At 45.1% G+C, this 20,112-nt stretch overlaps 1 protein-coding gene across 7 annotated transcripts in view; it reads right to left on the reverse strand.

Annotated features, from left to right (window-relative positions):
- Positions 1 to 15,354, reverse strand: part of KIF13A (kinesin family member 13A) — a 234,154-nt gene extending 218,800 nt beyond the window's left edge. For 5 of the 7 annotated variants that reach the window (XM_063665845.1, XM_054490482.2, XM_054490484.2 and 2 more), the window contains exons 1-2: positions 15,081 to 15,354; positions 14,728 to 14,818 (exon numbers count right to left, since the gene is read on the reverse strand). In XM_063665845.1, coding sequence (XP_063521915.1) covers positions 14,728 to 14,818; positions 15,081 to 15,135 — 146 coding nt within the window. In that variant the 5' untranslated portion in view covers positions 15,136 to 15,354. The remainder of the gene's footprint in view (positions 1 to 14,727; positions 14,819 to 15,080) is intronic. The other 2 variants (XM_054490485.2, XM_063665846.1) reach the window with 1 other exon arrangement.
- Positions 15,355 to 20,112: the final 4,758 nt, after the last annotated feature.

Genomic DNA, 20,112 nt, shown 5'->3' on the forward strand with positions numbered 1-20,112 from the left:
GGGTTGCAGCAGAATCCTCAGAAACAAAACACGATGCCCAAGGAAGTTCTAAACCAACCATAAATGTCATTTCTCCACTCCCACATATATATACTTGTTGCATAAAACAGCTGTATACCTTTAAGAATAGCTTAAAAATCACTGGATCCCACAAAGAACACAACTGTATAAGATGAAGACTAATTAAAAGATTCAAATCAGATGATTTTGTTATAATGTTCTGTAGACACAGGCAAAGGAGGTATGTAGAATGTCTGTAAGGAATCCAGGATTCTCAGCTAGTTGATAACGACTTCATGCTGCTGCTTTATTTCATTTGACACCTTCCATTCTCGTATCAGCTACTGCGTGCAAACCAAACTCCCAAGAATGGTGACCGTGTCCTCTCCAGTTCACCTAACACCCTGGCCAAGAAGTAAATTAAAATGCAATGTATTTCAGCTCCTATAAATGTTACCTACTTACTCTATTTAACTCAACTCTCAAAGTACCGTTGGGATAAATCGGAACATTACAACTTAAAGAAAAAAAAAAAAACCCTTACAGACTAGTCCAGCCCTCAATTTTACAGATGAAGAAACCTAGCTGCAAAAGGATCAACAGCTATCTCAAAGAAGCAGACCAAGTCAGTGGCAGAACCAGATGGCACCCAGACTTCTCACAGTTCACTGTGCCATGCTGCTGCTCCATAGCCCAGATCGGAGCCTCTGCATAGATGTGGTCTCCATGGCTTTGCTAGAATTGTCACATCATTACAGGACTGGAAACAGGGAACTGGAGCCCACAACTCTCAAACCAGAAAGCTGAGAAAGAACCTGTGCCTTCTAACAAGTTGGTATCAGGTGAAGGATAGGCAAGTACTTTGCATTTAGATAAGTTAGGTAATTCTTTCCCCTCTATTGTAATTCAAGTAAAAACAAATAGCAAGATGCACTTTAATTAAATACATTTGTTTAGAGAGTCCTTATGTTAGGAACCCGGTTTTTTAATTTTTTTGAGACGGAGTCTCGCTCTGTCACCCAAGCTGGAGTGCAGTGGCGTGATCTCAGCTCACTGCAACCTCCACCTCCCGGGTTCAAGCGATTCTCCTGGCTCAGCCTCCTGAGTAACTGGGATTACAGGTACACGCCAACATGCCCGGCTAACTTTTTTGTATTTTTAGTAGAGATGGGGTGTCACCATATTGGCCAGGCTGGTCTGGAACTCCTGACCTCATGATCTGCCCACCTCGGCCTCCCAAAGTGCTAGGATTACAGGCTTGAGCCACTGTGCCTGGCAGGAACCTGGTTTACTATACTAGACCAACGGTTTTCAACCTTGGCCACACGAGAATCAACAGCCAACCATGTGCGTTAACAGTCTTGGGCATTCAACCTGGTCAAACCTTTGGATGGCTATACCCCCAGACATTGTGGAGCAAAAACACGTCATATCTACTTTACCCTGTTCAGATTCCTAACCTACAGAATTCATGGGTATAGTAAAATGGAGTTTTTTTAGACCACTAAAGTTTTAGAGTAGTTAAGCAACAATAGTAACTTGGACACCTGGGAAGCTTTTTTAAAAATCCTAGTGTCCAAGGTGCACTACAGCCCAATCAAGTGAGAATCTCTGGGTCTGGGACCCAGCCATCTATTTTTAAAGCATCCCAGGAAATCCTGTGGTGCAGCTAAGGTTGAGAACCAAAGTCCAGATCCATGTTGCTTAATACACTGGCCACATATAGCTGTTTAAATTAGTGAAAATAAAATTTAAATTCCTTGATTATAACCACATTTCAAGTATTCAATGATCACATAGTGCTACTGACTACATTTGACAGTGAGATATAGAATATTTCCATCATCTCAGAAAGTTCTATTGGACAGTCCTGGTCTAGACTAGTAGTTCTCAAAGCTTAGTCCCAAGCTACCAGCATCAACCATCACCTGGAAACTTGTTAGAAATGCACATTCCCAGCTGGGCGCAGTGGTTCACACCTGTAATCGCAGAACTTTGAGAGGAAGAAGGCAGATCATTTGAGGTCAGGAGTTTGAGACCAGCCCGGCCCACATAGTGAAACTCTGTCTCTACTAAAAACACACACACACACACACACAAATTAGCACGTGGGGTGGCGGGTTCCTGTAATCCCAGCTACTCAGAAGACTGAAGCAGAATTGCTTGAATCTGGGAAGCGGAAGTTGCAGTGAGCTGAGGTTGATGTTCCGAATTAGCGGGTTTTTGATCTCACTGACTTTAAGAATGAAGCCGCAGACCCTCACGGTGAGTGTTACAACTCTTAAGGTGGCATGTCTGGAGTTTCTTCCTTCTGGTGGGTTCATGGTCTCGTCTGGCTTACAGGAGTGCAGCTACACACCTTTGCGATGAGCGTTACAACTCATAAAGACAGTATGAACCCACAAAGTGAGCAGCAGCAGGACTTATTACAAAGACCAAAAGAACAAAGCTTCCACAGTGCCGAACAGGACGCGAGCAGGTTACCACCACTAGCTCGGGCAGCCTGCTTTTTATTCTCTTATCTGGCCCCACCCACATCCTGCTGATTGGTAGAGCCGAGTGGTCTGTTTTGACAGGGCGCTGATTGGTGCGTTTACAATCTCCACGTCCCCATCAGATTAGCTAGATACAGAGTGTCCACACAAACGTTCTCCAAGGACCCACCAGAGTAGCTAGATACAGAGCGTGGATTGGTGCATTCACAAACCCTGAGCTAGACACAGGGTGCTGAATGGTGTGTTTACAAACCTTGAGCTAGATAGAGTGCCGATTGGTGTATTTACAATCCCTGAGCTAGACATAAAAGGTTCTCCAAGGCCCCACCAGAGTAGCTAGATACAGAGTGTGGATTGGTGCATTCACAAACCCTGAGCTAGACACAGCGTGCTGATTGGTATGTTTACAAGCCTTGAGCTAGATACAGAATGCCGATTGGTGTATTTACAGTCCCTGAGCTAGACATAAAGCTTCTCCACATCCTCACCAGACTCAGGAGCCCAGCTGGCTTCACCCAGTGGATCCCGTACCGGGGCTGCAGGTGGAGCTACCTGCCAGTCCGGCGCCGTGCGCCGACACGCCTCAGCCCTTGGGTGGTCGATGGGACTGGGCGCCATGGAGAAGGGGGCGGCGCTCGTCGGGGAGGCTCGGGCCACACAAGAGCCCACGGAGCGGGTGGGAGGCTCAGGCATGGCGGGCTGCAGGTCGCGAGCCCTGCCCCGCGGGAAGGAAGCTAAGGCCCGGCGAGAAACCGAGCGCAGCGCCGGTGGGCCGGCACTGCTGGGGGACCCAGTACCCCCTCCGCAGCCGCTAGCCCGGGTGCTAAGCCCTTCATTGCCCGGGGCCGGCAGGGCCGGCCGGCTGCTCCGAATGCGGGGCCCGCGAAGGCCACGCCCACCCGGAACTCCAGCTGGCCTGCAAGCGCCGCGCTCAGCCCCGGTTCCCGCTCGCGCCTCTCCCTCTACATCTCCCTGCAAGCTGAAGGAACCAGCTCCGGCCTCGGCCAGCCCAGAAAGGGGATCCCACAGTGCAGCGGTGGGCTGAAGGGCTCCTCAAGTGCCGCCAAAGTGGGAGCCCAGGCAGAGGAGGCGCCGAGAGCCAGCGAGGGCTCTGAGGACTGCCAGCACGCTGTCACCTCTCAAGATCACGCCACTGCACTCTAGCCTGGGCAACAGAGCAAGACTCCATCTCAAAAAAAAAAAAAGGCCGGTTGTGGTGGCTCACACCTGTAATCCCAGCACTTTGGGAGGCCAAGGTGGGTGGATCACGAGGTCAGCAGATCGAGACCATCCTGGCTAACATGGTGAAACCCTGTCTCTACTAAAAATATTAAAAAATTAGCTGGGTGTGGTGGCGGGCGCCTGTAGTCCCAGCTACTCGGGAGGCTGAGGCAGGAGAATGGCATGAACCCAGGAGGCAGAGTTTGCAGTGAGCTGAGATTGCGCCACTGCACTCCAGCCTGGGCAATAGAGCGAGACTCCATCTCAAAAAAAAAAAAAAAGAAAAGAAATGCACATTCCCAGGCTCCACCCTAGACCTACCAAATCAGAACCTGTCAGAGTGGGGCCCTCCAGGTGATTCTGATGCACATTCAAGTTTGAATACCACCCATCTTGTTACTACTGCCCATTCAAAATCATTTTTACCATGTCGTCTCTCATACTTAAATATGGAAATTATCAACTTTTAGCTTCACTATAATGTAAGAGAATAGTTCATGTTGTCATACAATTGCAAAGATGTATTTTTGTGCTGGCAATCATGAGAAGAAATGCCTTTCAACCAGTAAGCCAAGGGCACTAAAATGTTTCATGAAGATGCTCTTATTTGTAATTTCTAAGAGAAACAACTGTAAGGCCTAAAAATATAGAAATGATTAAAAATTCAAGAGACTGTATTCAATTATTAAAATTACAAATGTGAAAACTATGACTCTTTGTAGCATGACAAAATATAAGTGGGAGAAAAGCAAAACACAAAATTGCAACAGCAAATATTTGTATTACATGGGCAAGGACAAAATAAAGGTAGAGGAAAAAGAATAACTGATTTGTTTGGTTTTTTTTTAATTTTTTAAAATTATACTTTAAGTTCTAGGGTACATGTGCATAACATGCAGGTTTCTTACATATTGTATACATGTGCCATGTTGGTGTGCTGCACCCATTAACTCATCATTTACATTAGGTATATCTCCTAATGCTTTCCCTCCCAGAATAACTGATTTGTTAAGCTTGGTAGGACAATGATTCTTTTTTGTTTCTGTCACGCTTCTTATAAAGTTACCTATGCAAAAACATTTTAGAGTGTCTAACAATGCAACTTTTAAAAAAGATACGATTGTGCTTTGACATGAAAAGTACATTGCAAGGATAATTTGATAAAATAGTCCTACTTGATCAATGACTCACCGAATTGTTAATCTCACAGTAACATGAAATTAACACTGGATTCAATCAAATGAGGGGGCTTGGACTGGTGAAGTATCAGGTCTTTCTAGTCCTGTGAGTCTCGGAGGATTCTCCTCTCTATTTTTCCTTTCTAATCTTAGATCTACAATCGAATATAAGAATTATACATTTTTCACAAATAAAATTTTACAAAGAGATGTGAAAACTTTATTTTGTTTTTATTTAGTTTTTACCTAGTTGTTGAGTGGTAGAATACCAAATAAACTAATTTCCAAGGAGGAATTTCTTCTTAACATTTGCATGTCTAAATATCCAGAAATATTTTGTAGAGCGGTCTTTTTTGAAAAGATAACTCCTGGATCTCACATAAATCAACTCTTGTTTTAATATCTGTTTTCATCTAAATTTTAGCATTTCCATTACATCCTTTGTTGATAGCTCTGACATTAATAAACTGAATTTCTTATATGCCAAGGTACAAAGTAATCTCACCAAGTGTTTCAGAATGTCTTGTTTATTTCTCTGCTATTCTGTTTCCTTTGCAGGTAATATTCTGAAAATTTCTTTAAATTCTAAACATATAAACATCTTCTCTGCTCTTGTTCCAGGGAAGATTTGAGAAAGGGTAACTTTAGTTGGATTAGTTCAATAAACTGATGTCTGCAAAATGTTTACTATTTGAGGGAAACTTGTTCCTGTAAATTTTCTAAAAATATGAGTATATGGCATGTGCAATTTTATTGAAAATTGAAGACAATACAAGTTTTCCACTATTTCTAGCTGGATTTCACCACCGGAAGCTGAGTTAAGTAGTGGGATGATAAACTAGCTATTTTGGTACTATTCTGAAAATATGTGAGACAAAAGATATAACAATATGGCATACACCTTTTTAAATGTTACACCAAATAACTTTTAACAGTGATGCAAAAAGTATGATTTTAAAAAATTTTCCAGCTGGGTATGGTGGCTCACGCCTGTAATCCCAGCACTTTGGGAGGCCAAGGAGGGTGGACCAGTAGGCCACTCGAGGCCAGGAGTTAGAGAACAGCCTGACCAATGCAGCGAAACCCCATGTCTACTAAAAATACAAAAATTAGCCGGGCATGGTGGTGCACACCTGTAGTCCCAGCTACTCGGAAGGCTGAGGCACAAGAATCGATTGAACCTGGGAGGCAGAGGTTGCAGTGAGCCCAGATTGTGCCACTGAACTCCAGCCTAGGTGACAGAATGAGACTCCATCTAAAACAAAAAATTTCCAGCTTTTTGTATTAACAAACTATCCTTATGAATGTGGGTAACTGAGTTGTCTACAGTAGCTACTACCTTCAATTCTAGCATTTATCGATGTTCTTAAGAAAAAGAAAATTATTGCTTTTATTGTTGGAAGTTCAATAGAAAAGGGATTTGACAAAAGCTTTTAATAATAATAGTAACTGCAATGAAAATTGACAAAATGCTTTTGGTGTGTGGGGCATTCTTGAATCTAAGCACTGAGAACACAAAGATAAATCATGTACAGTCCTTGCCCTGGAGAAACCTCAGAGTTTAGCTGAGATACAGTTATACCTGAGAAATGTCCTTAACATAAAATATGCCAAAACAAACAAACAAAACAATGTGGTTTAGGGAGAAAACAAAAAGCAGACTATATGGAGAAAATTATCATTAATGTCCTCAGAGAAGATACCACAACCAAGAAACACGAATAAGATGGTTTAAAAAAAAAGAGAGACCAAAAAAAGAGTTCTTGAAAATTAAAAATGTGATAGCAGAAACAAAAAATTAAACATAAGGATTAAACATAAGGCTTGTAAGATGTAGTGGAGGAAATCTCTCAAAAGGTAGGACAAAAAGACAAGAAGTGAAAAGTAAAAAGAAAAAATAAAACCATCAGAAGACCAGTTCAGGAAACTCCATGTCCTAATAGGTGTTCCAGAAAAAAACAGAGAAAAAAGAGAAAGTCTTATTAATCAACTAATTCAATAATTTTTTTTCAGAACTGAAAGATATGAGTTTCCAGGTCAAAAAAGCCCACTATTGTGATTTAACAAAAATAGGGAAAAAAATTCTATCAGATTCCACAGGGGAATAAACTAGGTCACGTCCAAAGGATTAGAAACTCAAATAACTTCTCAACAGAAGCACTGAAAGATAAAAGACAGCGGAATAATGTCTTTAAAGTAGAATATGATACACAGCCACACTATCAATAAGGTGAGTAGGTAGAATTAAGATACTTTTCATAGTTTCAAAAAACTTCACCTTCCAATCATGCTTTCTTAGGAAACTACTGAAGGATGTGCTACAAAATGGAGGCAGGAAACCAACAAGAAGGGAAGGAAAATAGAAAAATAGCAGATTCCACACAGAAGACAGGTCAAGGGAATCCCCTGAATGATGGTGCGGGAAACCCCAGGGAGGCAGCTGCTCCAAGCCGAGAGGGCTACCAGATCACAACAGAACACGTGAGAAGGGCCAAGGAGAAATGTCTCTAAGAAGAGGAACTCCAGAGAGCACCTGATATGTTTGAAAGTCTTGAAAAAAGATTTAGGGAAGCGGCAGAGAGTTTGGATGCTGAAGTAGTAAGTACCTAGAAAAAGAAGCAAAATAAAGAAAAATGAGGGAAAAAGGCAACAATCATTAACGCCAGGCAAAACAAAAAGTTTTGTATGACAAGAATTCATTGAACAATTCATAGCTCAAGGTCAACAATGTTCAGTAGAGTCATATAAATAATGTCAACACTAAATATTGATCCAACCAAAATTACTATATTGGGAAAATAGGGAGCAGGTGGGAAGAATTTGGGAGTGAGGTGAGAATAAAGCAGAGAAAGAGAACAAAGAGAGCAAATAAAAAACTAGCATTACCAGCATGTTATTCAGAAGTACGGCGGGAAATTCCAAAAGAATGAATTAAAACCACTAAAAGTGGTTGTCTCTGGGGAAAGAAATGAAGATGGGGACTTTTTTTTTTTTTTTTTTAACACAGCCTTTATAAATTATATGACCACTTCACACTTCAAACTGTGTATACAGGTTAAAAAAAAAAAAAAAAAAAAAACCCAGAGCCCAAGCTCTTACTAACTAAACCTATGTTTTTCAAAATATAAGTTTGTGACTCATTAGTGGGTTGAGAAATAATTCGGTAAGACATAGCCATTTTTTTTAATGAATTCTAACAGAAGGGGATAGAAAATAAATGCATACAGTTAAGAGTATTTTTTCATGAACCTTTTAAATATACATATCCACATATACAGGTTCATAATATAAAATGTATTTTTAACTGTTGACTGTCAACAAAATAATATAACCACTCTAAACTACACTGCATTATAATTACTTTTAGTTTTGTTTCTTTTTCTTTTTTCTTTTGAGACAGAGTCTCGCTCTGTCGCCAGGCTGGAGTGCAGTGACGTGATCTCGGCTCACTGCCACCTATGCCTCCCGGGTTCAAGTGATACTCCTGCCTCAGCCTCCCGAGTAGCTGGGACTACAGGTGTACGCCACCACGCCCAGTTAACTTTTGTATTTTTAGTAGAGACAGGGTTTCACCATGTTTGCCAGGATGGTCTCGATCTCTTGACCTAGTGATCCACCCGCCTCGGCCTCCCAAGGTGTTGGGATTACAGGCGTGAGCCACTGCACCTGGCCTGTTCATTTTTCTTAACACTTCTTACTATCATTCCCAATGTCTTCATTTTTGTTTTGTTTTGTTTTGTTTTGTTTCCGTTTTGGTTTTTTTGAGTCAGGATCTTACTTTGTAACCCAGACTGGAGTGCAAGTAGTGTGATCTCAGCTCCCTGCAGCCTTGACCTCACAGGCTCAAACAATCCTCCCACCTCAGCCTCCCAAGTAGCTGGGACTACAGGTACATGCCATCACACCCAGCTGATTTTTGTATTTTTTGTACAGACAGTGTTTCACCATGTTGCCCAGGCTGGTCTTGAACTCCTGAGCTCAAGCAATTCGCCCACTTTGGCCTCCCAAAGTGCTGGGATTACAGGCATGAGCCACGATGCCCAGTTCTAATGTCTTGTTTTTTAAAGTAAGATTTCATGCACCTTTATTTTAAAACAAATTGAAAATGTTGATAGCTAATGAAAACAGTCCACTATAATGCTCCTTAAAATCCCACTCATGTCATGCCTGAAGAATGGTCACTCCTATATTAGTGAAACCTAAATATTCTTTGCTTTTTTTTTTTTTTTTTTTTCTGAGATGTAGTCTTGCTCTGTCGCCAGGCTGGAGTGCAGTGGCGTGATCTTGGCTCACTGCAACCTCCGCCTCCCAGGTTCAAGCATTCCCCTGCCTCAGCCTCCCGAGTAGCTGGGACTATAGGCACACGCCACCACGCCAGGCTAATTTTTTGTGTTTTAGTAGATATGGGGTTTCACAATGTTGGCCAGGATGATCTTGATCTCCTGACCGCGTGATCTGCCTGCCTCGGCCTCCCAAAGTGCTGGGATTACAGGCATGAGTCACTGCGCCCGGCCTTATTCTTTGCTTTCTTACAATTAACTCTGTAATATGGGCAGAGAGAAGAATAACAACACAGAAAAGAGAATTCAAAGTCCCACAGGTGATTTTATAATGTGGAGTATTACTGCTTCTTAGGTGACTTATCTTTCTAATTATGTATGACTTTCACTAATATTTAAATTTCTGGTCTACAGAGACACAGGAGCCAAGGAACCATCCTAGAAGCCTTCAGAATGGCGGAGGAAGCCAGCTTAGAAATAAAAACTTGCAATATTTACAGACTGAATAGCCCTTATCCAAAATGCTTGGGACCAGAAGTGTTTTGGATTTTGAATTTTTCTTGAATCTGGAATATATGCATTATATACTGACCAACTGAGCATTCCTTTTTTTTTTTGAGACGGAGTTTTGCTCTTGTTGCTCAGGCTGGAGTGCAATGGCTCGATCTCAGCTCACCGCAGCCTCCGCCTCCCAGGTTCAAGCGATTCTCCTGCCTCAGCCTCCCAAGTAGCTGGGATTACAGGTGTGCACCACCACACCCGGCTAACTTTTGTATTTTTTTAGTAGAGACAGGGTTTCACCATGTTGGCCAGGCTGGTCTCGAACTCCTGACCTCGGGTGATCTGCCTGCCTTGGCCTCCCAAAGTGCTGGGATTACAGGTGTGAGCCACTGTGCCTGGCCCCCAGGATTTGGAGCATTTTGGATTTCAGATGTTCAGATAGGGATACCGCTGGTGAATAAACTAGAAAATACATACAAAGTTTAGTAAGAGGAAGCTTTCTTCCACTGACCCTCTCTCACACGATTTGCAAGGTGTACTGTTCATCCTGCCATATGGAAAAAATGAACAGGAAGCTAAAAACTTTCATGCTCTTCTACTGAGAGCCCATATTTAGCCCAACATTTTATTTTTACACAGTAGGTTAGATATGCACTTTATTTTGGAGTCTTACCTTACAATTCACTTACATAAAATAATTAAGAACAAAAACTTCTGTAGAAAGCAAGTTCCACTATATTCTTTTCACAGCATAGCATCACTTCCTAAAAGTCACGGGGATCAGACCCGTAAGCCAACCACCTATATTTTAAAAACCACCACTACCATTCACACTGAATGTAAAAAAGAATGAGTAAGTCTTAATATGCTGGTATTGAAAGATACCAAAGGCGGCCGGGCACAGTGGCTCACGCCTGTAATCCCAGCATTTTCGGAGGCCAAGGCAGGCAGATTACAAGGTCAGGAGTTTGAGACCCGCCTGGCCAACATAGTGAAACCCCATCTCTACTAAAAATACAAAAAAAATTAGCTGGGCGTGGTGGTGGCCGCCTGTAATCCCAGCTACTTGGGAGACTGAGGCAGGAGAATTGCTTGAACCTGGGAGGCGGAGGTTGCAGTGAGCCGAGATCATGCCACTGCACTCCAGCCCAGGTGACAGTGCGAGACTCCATCTCAAAAAAAAAAAAAGAAAGCTACCAAAGATATTTCTTAAAAAACATATAAATAAGATACTTATTTGTATATATAGTTGTATTAAAAATGCACATATATATCTGGAAAAAAAGGCATGAGAACTAAATGACAGTGGCTACCCATTTTCCGAGAGGTGAAGAGATGGGCAAAGTAGGGATGACAGCAGGGGTGAAGAGGAAGACGTTTCACTGTGTATGTCACCCTTTTTAGCAAGTTAGGGATTCTCATTCCATTGCTCCCTTCACCCCACTCCATCCCTTCACCCACACCCACCCCACCCACAGAATTGTCTTGCTTCTTTTTTTTTTTTTTTTTTGAGATGCAGTCTCACTCTGTTGCCCAGGCGAGAGTGCAGTAGCACGATCTCAGCTCATGGCAACCTCCACCTCCAAGGTTCAGGCAATTCTCCTGCTCTTAGGCTGCCGGGCAACTGGGATTATAGGTATGCACCACCACACTCGGCTAATTTTTATATTTTTAGGAGAGACAGGGTTTCATCATGTTGGCCAGGGTGGTCTCAAACTCCTGGCCTCAAGAGATCCGCCCACCCTAGCCTCCCAAAGTGCTGGGATTACAGGTGTGAGCTACCTCACCCAGCCCAGAACTACCTTGCTTCTGAATCGTACTCCACCCCCTCACCTCACACACATACAAGCACCCAGAAGCAACGTGTTGCAGGTATGCTTTCACTTTCATTGGCAAAGGACTCTCTCCTCGTCTTGCAAAAGTGAACCTATGCTCTCAGCATCCATAAGACCACACAAACACCACCTGTCTTGGCAAGTTGCCAGGACCTTGGGTAGCATCCACAGCCCCTCCTCAATGCTCCCATCACATTTGCTAAGGCCTTGCTAAGTGCCAGTATGCAGGAGCATGAGGCACAAAGAGAAGTAGGACAAGGTACCTACCTGCCTTCAGGGAGTTCACAGCCTCCAGGGAGAGAAAGAAGAGGAAATAGAGAATTTCGAAATTATGTGGTTCATGAAATGGCAAAAGTATACACCAGCGTAATTTACCACGTTGTATTTTAACTACTTTTTCCTCTCTCTCCCCCTTCTCTCCAAGGTGAGTGACTCTGGTGTAGGTACTGGATCCACAAGTATCTTTGAATCCCCTATGCTGAGCATGGTACTGAAATGATCTGAACTTCATAAATGTCTCCTGGAGAGCAATGCAATAGTATTTTAAGAAACAAATCCATGTGTCTTAATGTTTCAGAATGGTGATCACTATACATATCAACTACTAACTTGGACCTATGCAATGTATTACAATACTAGAATTTCAGCAACAAAACAAACATCTTTAATCTCAGAGATCCTCTGATCTTTTAGTCCTAGCTACACAGTCTTGGCTTTGGTTTTGTAAAATGGGGAAATAATGAAAGCTGACCCCATCCGTTTTTTTTTTTTCCTGGACGTCAATGCATTCTCACTTGTTTTTACTGGTAAGACTGAAAACTTTCACCCACTAACCTTCCATTTCTATCCATGGTTAATTCATTGGTAATTTCTTGCAACTTTCAGAAAAACGGTAATTCTCAATTTGACACAGGTTTGCCAATATGCATTTAAAGACCTCTTACACTTCAAACCTTGGACTTGTAGGTATGAAAAATAATAACATTCTCAGTATTCTACTCTTCACCTTTGCCCTGCCCTGAGCATTATCTAAAAACCAATGACAGAAATGAATTGCAAACATAGCATGAAGCAGTGCTGCAATTAATCAACCCAGAGCCCAAGGGAGGAATTGTTTCTATTTTTAAATGCACTGTTACTTTAAGGGAAAAGTCTGTGGAGAAATATGAAACCAAGCTGCATAATGAAAATAAAAATGCATTTGGTGTCTTCATCTGTGCAAAGACAGTAATCCTAATGTACAAGGAGCACTGTTTTGTTGACTACTCAGTTTGTCTGTAAATGAAATGACCGGTACTCAAGACAGAATCCCACAGAAAGCTCCTCTGCTATTCAAAGAATTAGATCTGTCGGAAGAACAAAACACGAGAGTACCCATATTTCAATGCTATTTTTATAACTCCAGATAACGGACTATCACAGTAAGTAAGCAGATGAATAGATCCCGAAATCACCCTTCAAATCTTTACCTAAAAGATTCTGATTAGTAACTAACGTGGTTCAGCCTGAAAAATGATCAACTGATTACTTAGCATTTGGAACCAACTGTCCACAGTTATAGATTGTATCCAAATTCCACAAAATCAAATCTCTTTCTCTTCACAAATGACAACACTTCATGTCATTAAACAGTAGCTAACAGTCGCACTGCTTATGGTTAAGAGTGACAAGGAGCAGGTGCCAAGCCAGCAAGGAAAACAAGTAGCGGCTACACAACAGGAGCTAAAAAGTATTCTACCTGTTCCCCCAGACTGCTTTCAAGAATCTGACCCAACAGAATTTTTTCCCGAAACAATATGCAGTTTGCGGCGGGGGGGACATTCGTTGGTGATATGGGCATCTAATTTAATCTGTAAATATTTAATGTACTCACTGAGTTTACTTACTATCACCATGACATATACTATACTATCTACACTGCTATAAATGCATCTAAAAATACATCCATTACTAGACAACATTCAGTACAATGTACAATAAACACTACATTCAGTGTTAAACACAACATTTTAAATATAGCTTAGCTATTTAATATCACCACCAGAATCTGCTAAAGGTAGCAGAATGTTTGTAAACTGGATAAAAACTGCTATGCTCAACACGAAAAGCAAAGAATCCCCCATCTTATCGCCTCATGATTTCTTTCCCCAAATTTGGCAAAACTGAGCTTTGAACACCACACATTATTGAATGGAGGCATCGCTTCTCTAAGCAATAATGTCACCAACCCTGCTTCAGAGTCTCTCTTCAGTGAAAATCTCTGAAGAAGGAAATTCACTAAATTGTATTCCATCGATCAACAGGTGATTCTTGGAAACACAAACTCATATTCATTTCCAATGAAAATTAATATTGTAAACTCTCCCGTTTTTTCACATATATATATTTACAAGCTACTGCATTATTATATTGAATGAATTCCAACCGATTTCTTCTCAGAGGCTTACTAGAAAAATGCCAAATATTCAAATTATTTTGGGGCATCATCCCATACTGCTGCATGGAACAGAACGGAATTAATAAGGATCCGACAGTTACCACTTTTCAAATGCAAATATGTTGCCATCTAGTAAATACAGCCCCTTTTTAAACATCCCTCAGTGTCTACACAGTTCAGGGCCCTACTTTTGTTTCTTTGAAAAGCAAAATTCGCGCGTTACATTGAGGCATTATCTCAACTCAGCAACAACTAAAATAGGTATTAACTAGTCCAGCCTGAGTCTACATCATACAAGACTCTTGCTTTATTTTTTCCTCCCATTTTACACACACTGTCCCTAAACAATTCTGCCAAAGGAAACAAACGCTGCAGTGATGAAAAGAATCACGGACACTGGGTTCCACGAACAATGAGGTCGTGGGCTGGTCACCTGCCCGCCTCGGGCCTCAGTTTTCCTGTCTGTAAAATGTGGCCGCTGGACGAATCACCTATGGGGTCCCATCCGGCCCTCTCCCTCCCGGGTGCCTCGCAGCCCGCCCGGGCTCAGCTGACTGGTGCTGTGGCCAGGGTGCCCTGCCTGCCGCCGCTCCAGATGGAGGGGAAGGGGGGCGAGGGAGGAGAGGAACTTGGACTTGCAACAGCTTCAAACAGGAGCGGGCGACAAACTTGAAGCCGTCCTCCTAACAATAGGAAAGAGCACTCCCATTTTCCTGGCTCAAACTTGCAGGACCCTGCGAGGCTAGATCCTCCCAGCCGCCCTCTCGGAACTCGCTTTACCTTTCTCCCTGTTTGGTGTTAGAAGGAGGAGGGTGCAGGACCGTTTGATTCCCTTCCATCTCCACCACGCACTTGGTGTTCAGTTCCAGTTCTGAAAGCACAGAGAGAAAGGGACGTTGCAAAGTCCAGCATCCGCGCCTCCAGCCCGCCCGCCCGCCCGCCAGCCGCGCCGCGCGGGGCTCCGTCCCTGGAGGCGGCCGAGCCTGGAGACGGCGCCCCAGGCACCACGGCCAGCGCGGACGCCGCCTCCGCCCCGGCCCCGGCCGCGCTCTCGCCGTCCCGGCCCCGCAGTTTCTAAAGTTGCTCCCGCCCTCAGCCCGAACAGAAATAAAAAAGAGCGGAAAGCTCCTCACCTCGTCGGTTCATGGGCCGGACCCGGACGGCAACTTTTACCTTGGTATCCGACATGTTGGCTGCGCTCGCCCGGCCGCTCGCCGCGCCCGCTCGGCCTTAGGCGGCCCCTCACGCGCGGCGCCGCCGCCGCTGCAGCCGCGCGCCCCTCGAGCGCGGCCGCCGCCGCTCCGCCGTGAGCTCCGAGAGGCAGCGCCGAGGCGCGCGGGCCATCCCGGGGGAGCGCAACGCGGGGCACGGCCGCGGCCCGGGGAGGGGCGGGCGCGCGGGGCGGGGCGCGGCGGCGGCGGCGGCGGCGGCGGCGGCGGCGGCGGGCGGGGAGGAGGCCTCGCCGGCGGGCCCAGGCGCAGCTCTAGCCGCGCCGCCCTAGCCCAGACCGCAGCGCCGCGGCCCCTCGCGGCTGCCCGGGGCCCCGCGCCGCCATGTTCCGCGCCCGTCACCCGCCGGGGCTCGGGAGAGGCCGGACACGGCCACGCGCGGCGCCCCCTGGAGCGGCGGGACGGCAGTAAGGGGAGCGGCGAGCAGCGCGGCGCTTAGGGGAGGCTGGAGTCCGGGGAGGGACGCATTGTTTCCCCAGGGGACCTTCCTGGCCAAGCCTGCACCGGCGCCCGCGGGGCCCCCCTGGACACCGCCGTGAGCTCGAGCCGCCTTCTGGGGCCGCTGCCACCCGGAGCCCCAGGACGGCAGCAAGGACCACGGCTCGCCGCGCTGGGTGGGCAAGCCTTCCCCTCCGAGTCCCGGCACGCCGCCCCCTCTGTCCCACACGGAGCCTGCAGCGGTATTTTAAGATCTCTGTGGTGAACCGAGACTAGAAATGAATCTGAATCCATCACCGAAACAGTGTATGTTTGTAAACACTGCTCTCCCTTCCCTTCCCAGCCTCTCTTGTCGTGGGAGGGTTGTCAAGTGGGCTGGGAGGGCCATTAACTCTTACATAAGAATTTAATAGCAATGGATTCTGTCATCCTGCCAAATGCAGACCTCGCTGCCAGGGCGGAACTGGGCGAATCTGATTTATTCTATTTGGTTCAACAAGTGCTTAAGGGGCGCTCACCGAGTGCCAGGCATTTTGAAGCGTACAGAAGTCAAAAATCCAGAGTTTAGATCCAGGAATCTTTCGATTTTGCTTAAATCTAGAAATCCACTTATTGGAAGATGCATTGAGGTTTTACTGTGTGCAGGGTGCTGTTGAGGACACACAGAAACATGAATAGCATGATGCAGACGCACATGCTAAGGTGGAAGAGAGGGCGTGGAGATTTGTTATGCTAGACAGTGTACCGTAGGTGCTAGGAGAGGGTCCGTCCGCCTCCAACCAGTGCCAAGCTATGGGCCTGAAGTTAAGTGATGCTACGCTTGACCCTCGAACAACACGGGTTGGAACTGCACGAGTCCACTTACACGTGGCTTTTTTTCAACCAAAGTCTGATTGAAAATACAGTATTCGTGCTCTGGCACAGTGCCTTACGCCTGTAATCCCAACACCTTGGGAGGCCGAGGCGGGAGGATCACTTGAGGCCAGGAGTTCGAGACCAGCCTGGGCAATGTAAAGAAACCCCATCTCAGCAAAAAAAAAAAAAAAAATTTTAAATAGCCGGGCATGGTGGCATGTGCCTGTAGTCTTAGTTACTGGAGAGGCTGAGGTGGGAGGATCACTTGAGCCTGGAAGGTTGAGGCTGCAGTGAGCCATGTTCACACCACTGCACTCCAGCCTAGGCAACAAAGCAAGACCCTGTCTTAAAAGAAAAAAGAAAAGACAGTATTTGGCAGGTTCAAAACGGAGAGATCCAACTTTTCCTATTTGTGGGTTCTGCAGAGCTGACTGTGGGACTTGAGTATGCATGGTTTTGGATGTTCCTGGAACCAGTCCCCTGTGTACACTGAAGGACAACTACTTCAGCCCCACTTTATGGTAGAGCCAGCTATCTCAGTCCACCTCTGAAGGACATGTTGCATCTTTCCTCGTCTCCATTCCTGCTGCTGCAGTCTCACTTTACCTGTCCATTCACTTGTTCAACAAATGTGTTCTGAGCGCCCTACTATGTTACAAACACTGTTGTAGGCTTTAGGCTACAGGCTCTCAGCTGCTGCTCAGAAAGAGGTGAAATTTCCAGCCCTCTGGGGCTAAGAATCTAGGTCTGTGCATACCTCTTCACTTTTGGGCTGCTGAGACATCTTCTTACCCCTCCTAGCTTTGCCTCCTCTAATCACTCCTAAATCCAGCTTCCAGACTGATTTTTAACAAAATTAAAATTTTATCCTTTAGTCATGCATGCTGTTCTGTTGTTCAAAAAACTCTCAGGCCGGGCACGGTGGCTCACGCCTGTAATCCCAGCACTTTGGGAGGCCAAGGCTGGCAGATCACCTGAGGTCGGGAGTCAGAGACCAGCCTGACTAACATGGAGAAACCCCGTCTCCACTAAAAATACAAAATTAGCCAGGCGTGATGGCACATGCCTGTAATCCCAGCTACTTGGGAGGCTGAGGCAGGAGAATCGCTTGAACCTGGGAGGCGGATGTTGTGGTGAGCCAAGATTGTGCCATTGCACTACAGCCTGGGCAACAAGAGCCAAACTCCACCTCAAAAACAAGCAAACAAACAAAAAACCTCTCTGTTTAACATTACCTCCCACCATTCCTGAAATTCTTTATCCAGGACCTTTTCACAAGCAAGATACCATCCCTATGCTAAGCCATTGCTCTGCCAGTTTCTATCAATGGGAATTGTAGAGGGTTGAATTTGTAACTCCCAAAAAGGTATGTACAAGCCATAAAACCTCCAGTACCTGTGAATGTGACCTTATTTGGAAACAGGGTGTTGGCAGAAATAAAATTAGGATGAGGCCATACTGGGTTAGGATGGTCCCTAACTCCAATGACTAATGTCTTTTTTTTTTTTTTTTTTTTGGAGACGGAGTCTCGCTCTGTTGCCCAGGCTGGAGTGCAGTGGCACGATCTCAACTTACTGCAACCTCCACTTCCAGGTTCAAGCAATTCTCCTGCCTCAGCCTCCCAAGTAGCTGGGACTACAGGCATGTGCCATCATGCCCAGCTAATGTTTGTATTTTTAGTAGAGATGGGGTTTTGCCATGTTGCCCAGGCTGCTCTCGAACTTCTGATCTCAGGTGATCTGCCCACCTCGGCCTCCCAAAGTGTTGGGATTACAGGTGTGAGCCACCGCACCTGGCCTGACTAGTGTCTTTATTAGAGAAAGGAGAGGGGGATTTGGATACACAGGGAGGAAGACCATGTGAAGACAGAGGCAGAGATTGGAGTGATGCAGCCACAAGCCAAGGAACACCAAGGTTTGCCAGGAGCCACCAGAAGCTAGGAAGAGGAAAGGAGGCCTCCGGAGGAAACACGGCTCTGCTGACACCTTGATTTGGGACTTCTAGCCACCAGAACTCTGAGACACTAAGTTTCTGTTGTCTTATGCCACCCATTTCATGGTCATTTGTTACAGTAGTCTTAAGAAACTAATACAGAGGCCAGGTGCAGTGGCTTATGCCTGAAATCTCAGCACTTTGGGAGGCCAAGGTGGGAGGATCACTTGAGCCCAGGAGTTTGAGACCGGCCTGGGCAACATAGGGAGACTCTGTCTCTACAAAAAATAAAAAATTAGCCAGGCACGATGGCATGTGCCTGTGGTCCCAGCTACTTGGGAGGCTGAAGCAGGGGGATTGCTAGAAAGCCTAGGTCAAGGCTGCAGTGAGCCATGATTGTACCACTGCACTCCAGCCTGGGCAACAGGGTGAGACTCAGTCTCCAAAAAAATAAAGAAAGGAAGAGAGGAAGGAAGAAAGAAAAGAAAGGAAGGAAGGAGGATATACAAAATTTAATCAATCCCCTCTCTGTCTCATTTTCTCCTTCTCCCTCATTCTCTGCCAGATCATGAAAGACTTGAGTGCCTAAGAAATTTCATGTTTATTGTAAAGGCAATAGGAACTGAATGAAGCATTTGGATTTGGAGCCAGGGATTGACATATTCAGAGCATTGATTCAGGGTAATTAATTTGGCAACACTGTATCCATCCAGAGGGCTATTGTAGTCATCCAGATGAGGTGATGATAGCGTGAACAAAGCCAGTAATAGCACAAATGGATCAGAAGGAACAGATGCAGAACTTACTGCGAGAGAAGTGGAACAATTTAGCAACCAATGGGATGTGAAGATTAAGGGAGGCAAAGGATTGCAAGTGACTGAGAAAGGGATTGGGAGGATGATGGCCCATAACACCACGAATAGATGAGAAGAATAGGTCTTAAGGGGAGAGGGGCATGATTCATTTGGTGTTACGGGTTAAAAAAACAGTTCCCATTGGTTCTTTGCAGAGTGACTCTTCTTTCTGTTTTCCTGACGCTTTCCAACTTTAAAGACCAGGTTTGTCCTCACCTCTTCTATGAAGAGTTTACTAGTCTGGGCATGGTGGCTCATACCTGTAATCCCAGCATTTTGAGAGACTGAGGTGGGCGAATCAGTTGAGTCCAGGAGTTCAAGACCAGCCTGGCCAACCCAGTGAATCTCTGTCTCTACTAAAAATACAAAAAAATTATCTGGGCATGGTGGCACATGCCTGTAATCCCAGCTACTTGGGAAGCTGAGGCATAAGAATTGTTTGAACCCGGGAGACATGAGGTTGCAGTGAGCCAAGATCATGCCACTGCACTCCAGCCTGGGTGACAGAGTAAGACTCTGTCTCAAAAATAAATAAATAAATAAGTAATAGCTTACTAAACATTTCTTTTTCAAAACAGTTTAGCCTTACATCATTAGGAATTATGTCTTTTTAGAGTTTGAAGGTGCCTTTGGGAGTCCTGTGGACCTTTTTACAACAGCCCCCGAAGTGGCCGCCCATTCTGTGCTTGGGTTCTGCTGACAGAGTGCTCAAATTTGAAGAGAAGGGGATTCCTCAAGTTCTTCGCCTAGGAAAGGCCTCCTTGAAGAGTCAGATTTGCATCCCTGGGCATTCCACCTAGTGAAACAAGTGCTGCCTCCTCGGGCTTCCCACGCCACATCTAACTCTTTTTTTTTTT

This window comes from Pongo pygmaeus, chromosome 5, assembly GCF_028885625.2.
Source record: "Pongo pygmaeus isolate AG05252 chromosome 5, NHGRI_mPonPyg2-v2.0_pri, whole genome shotgun sequence".
NCBI classification, from domain to species: domain Eukaryota; kingdom Metazoa; phylum Chordata; class Mammalia; order Primates; family Hominidae; genus Pongo; species Pongo pygmaeus.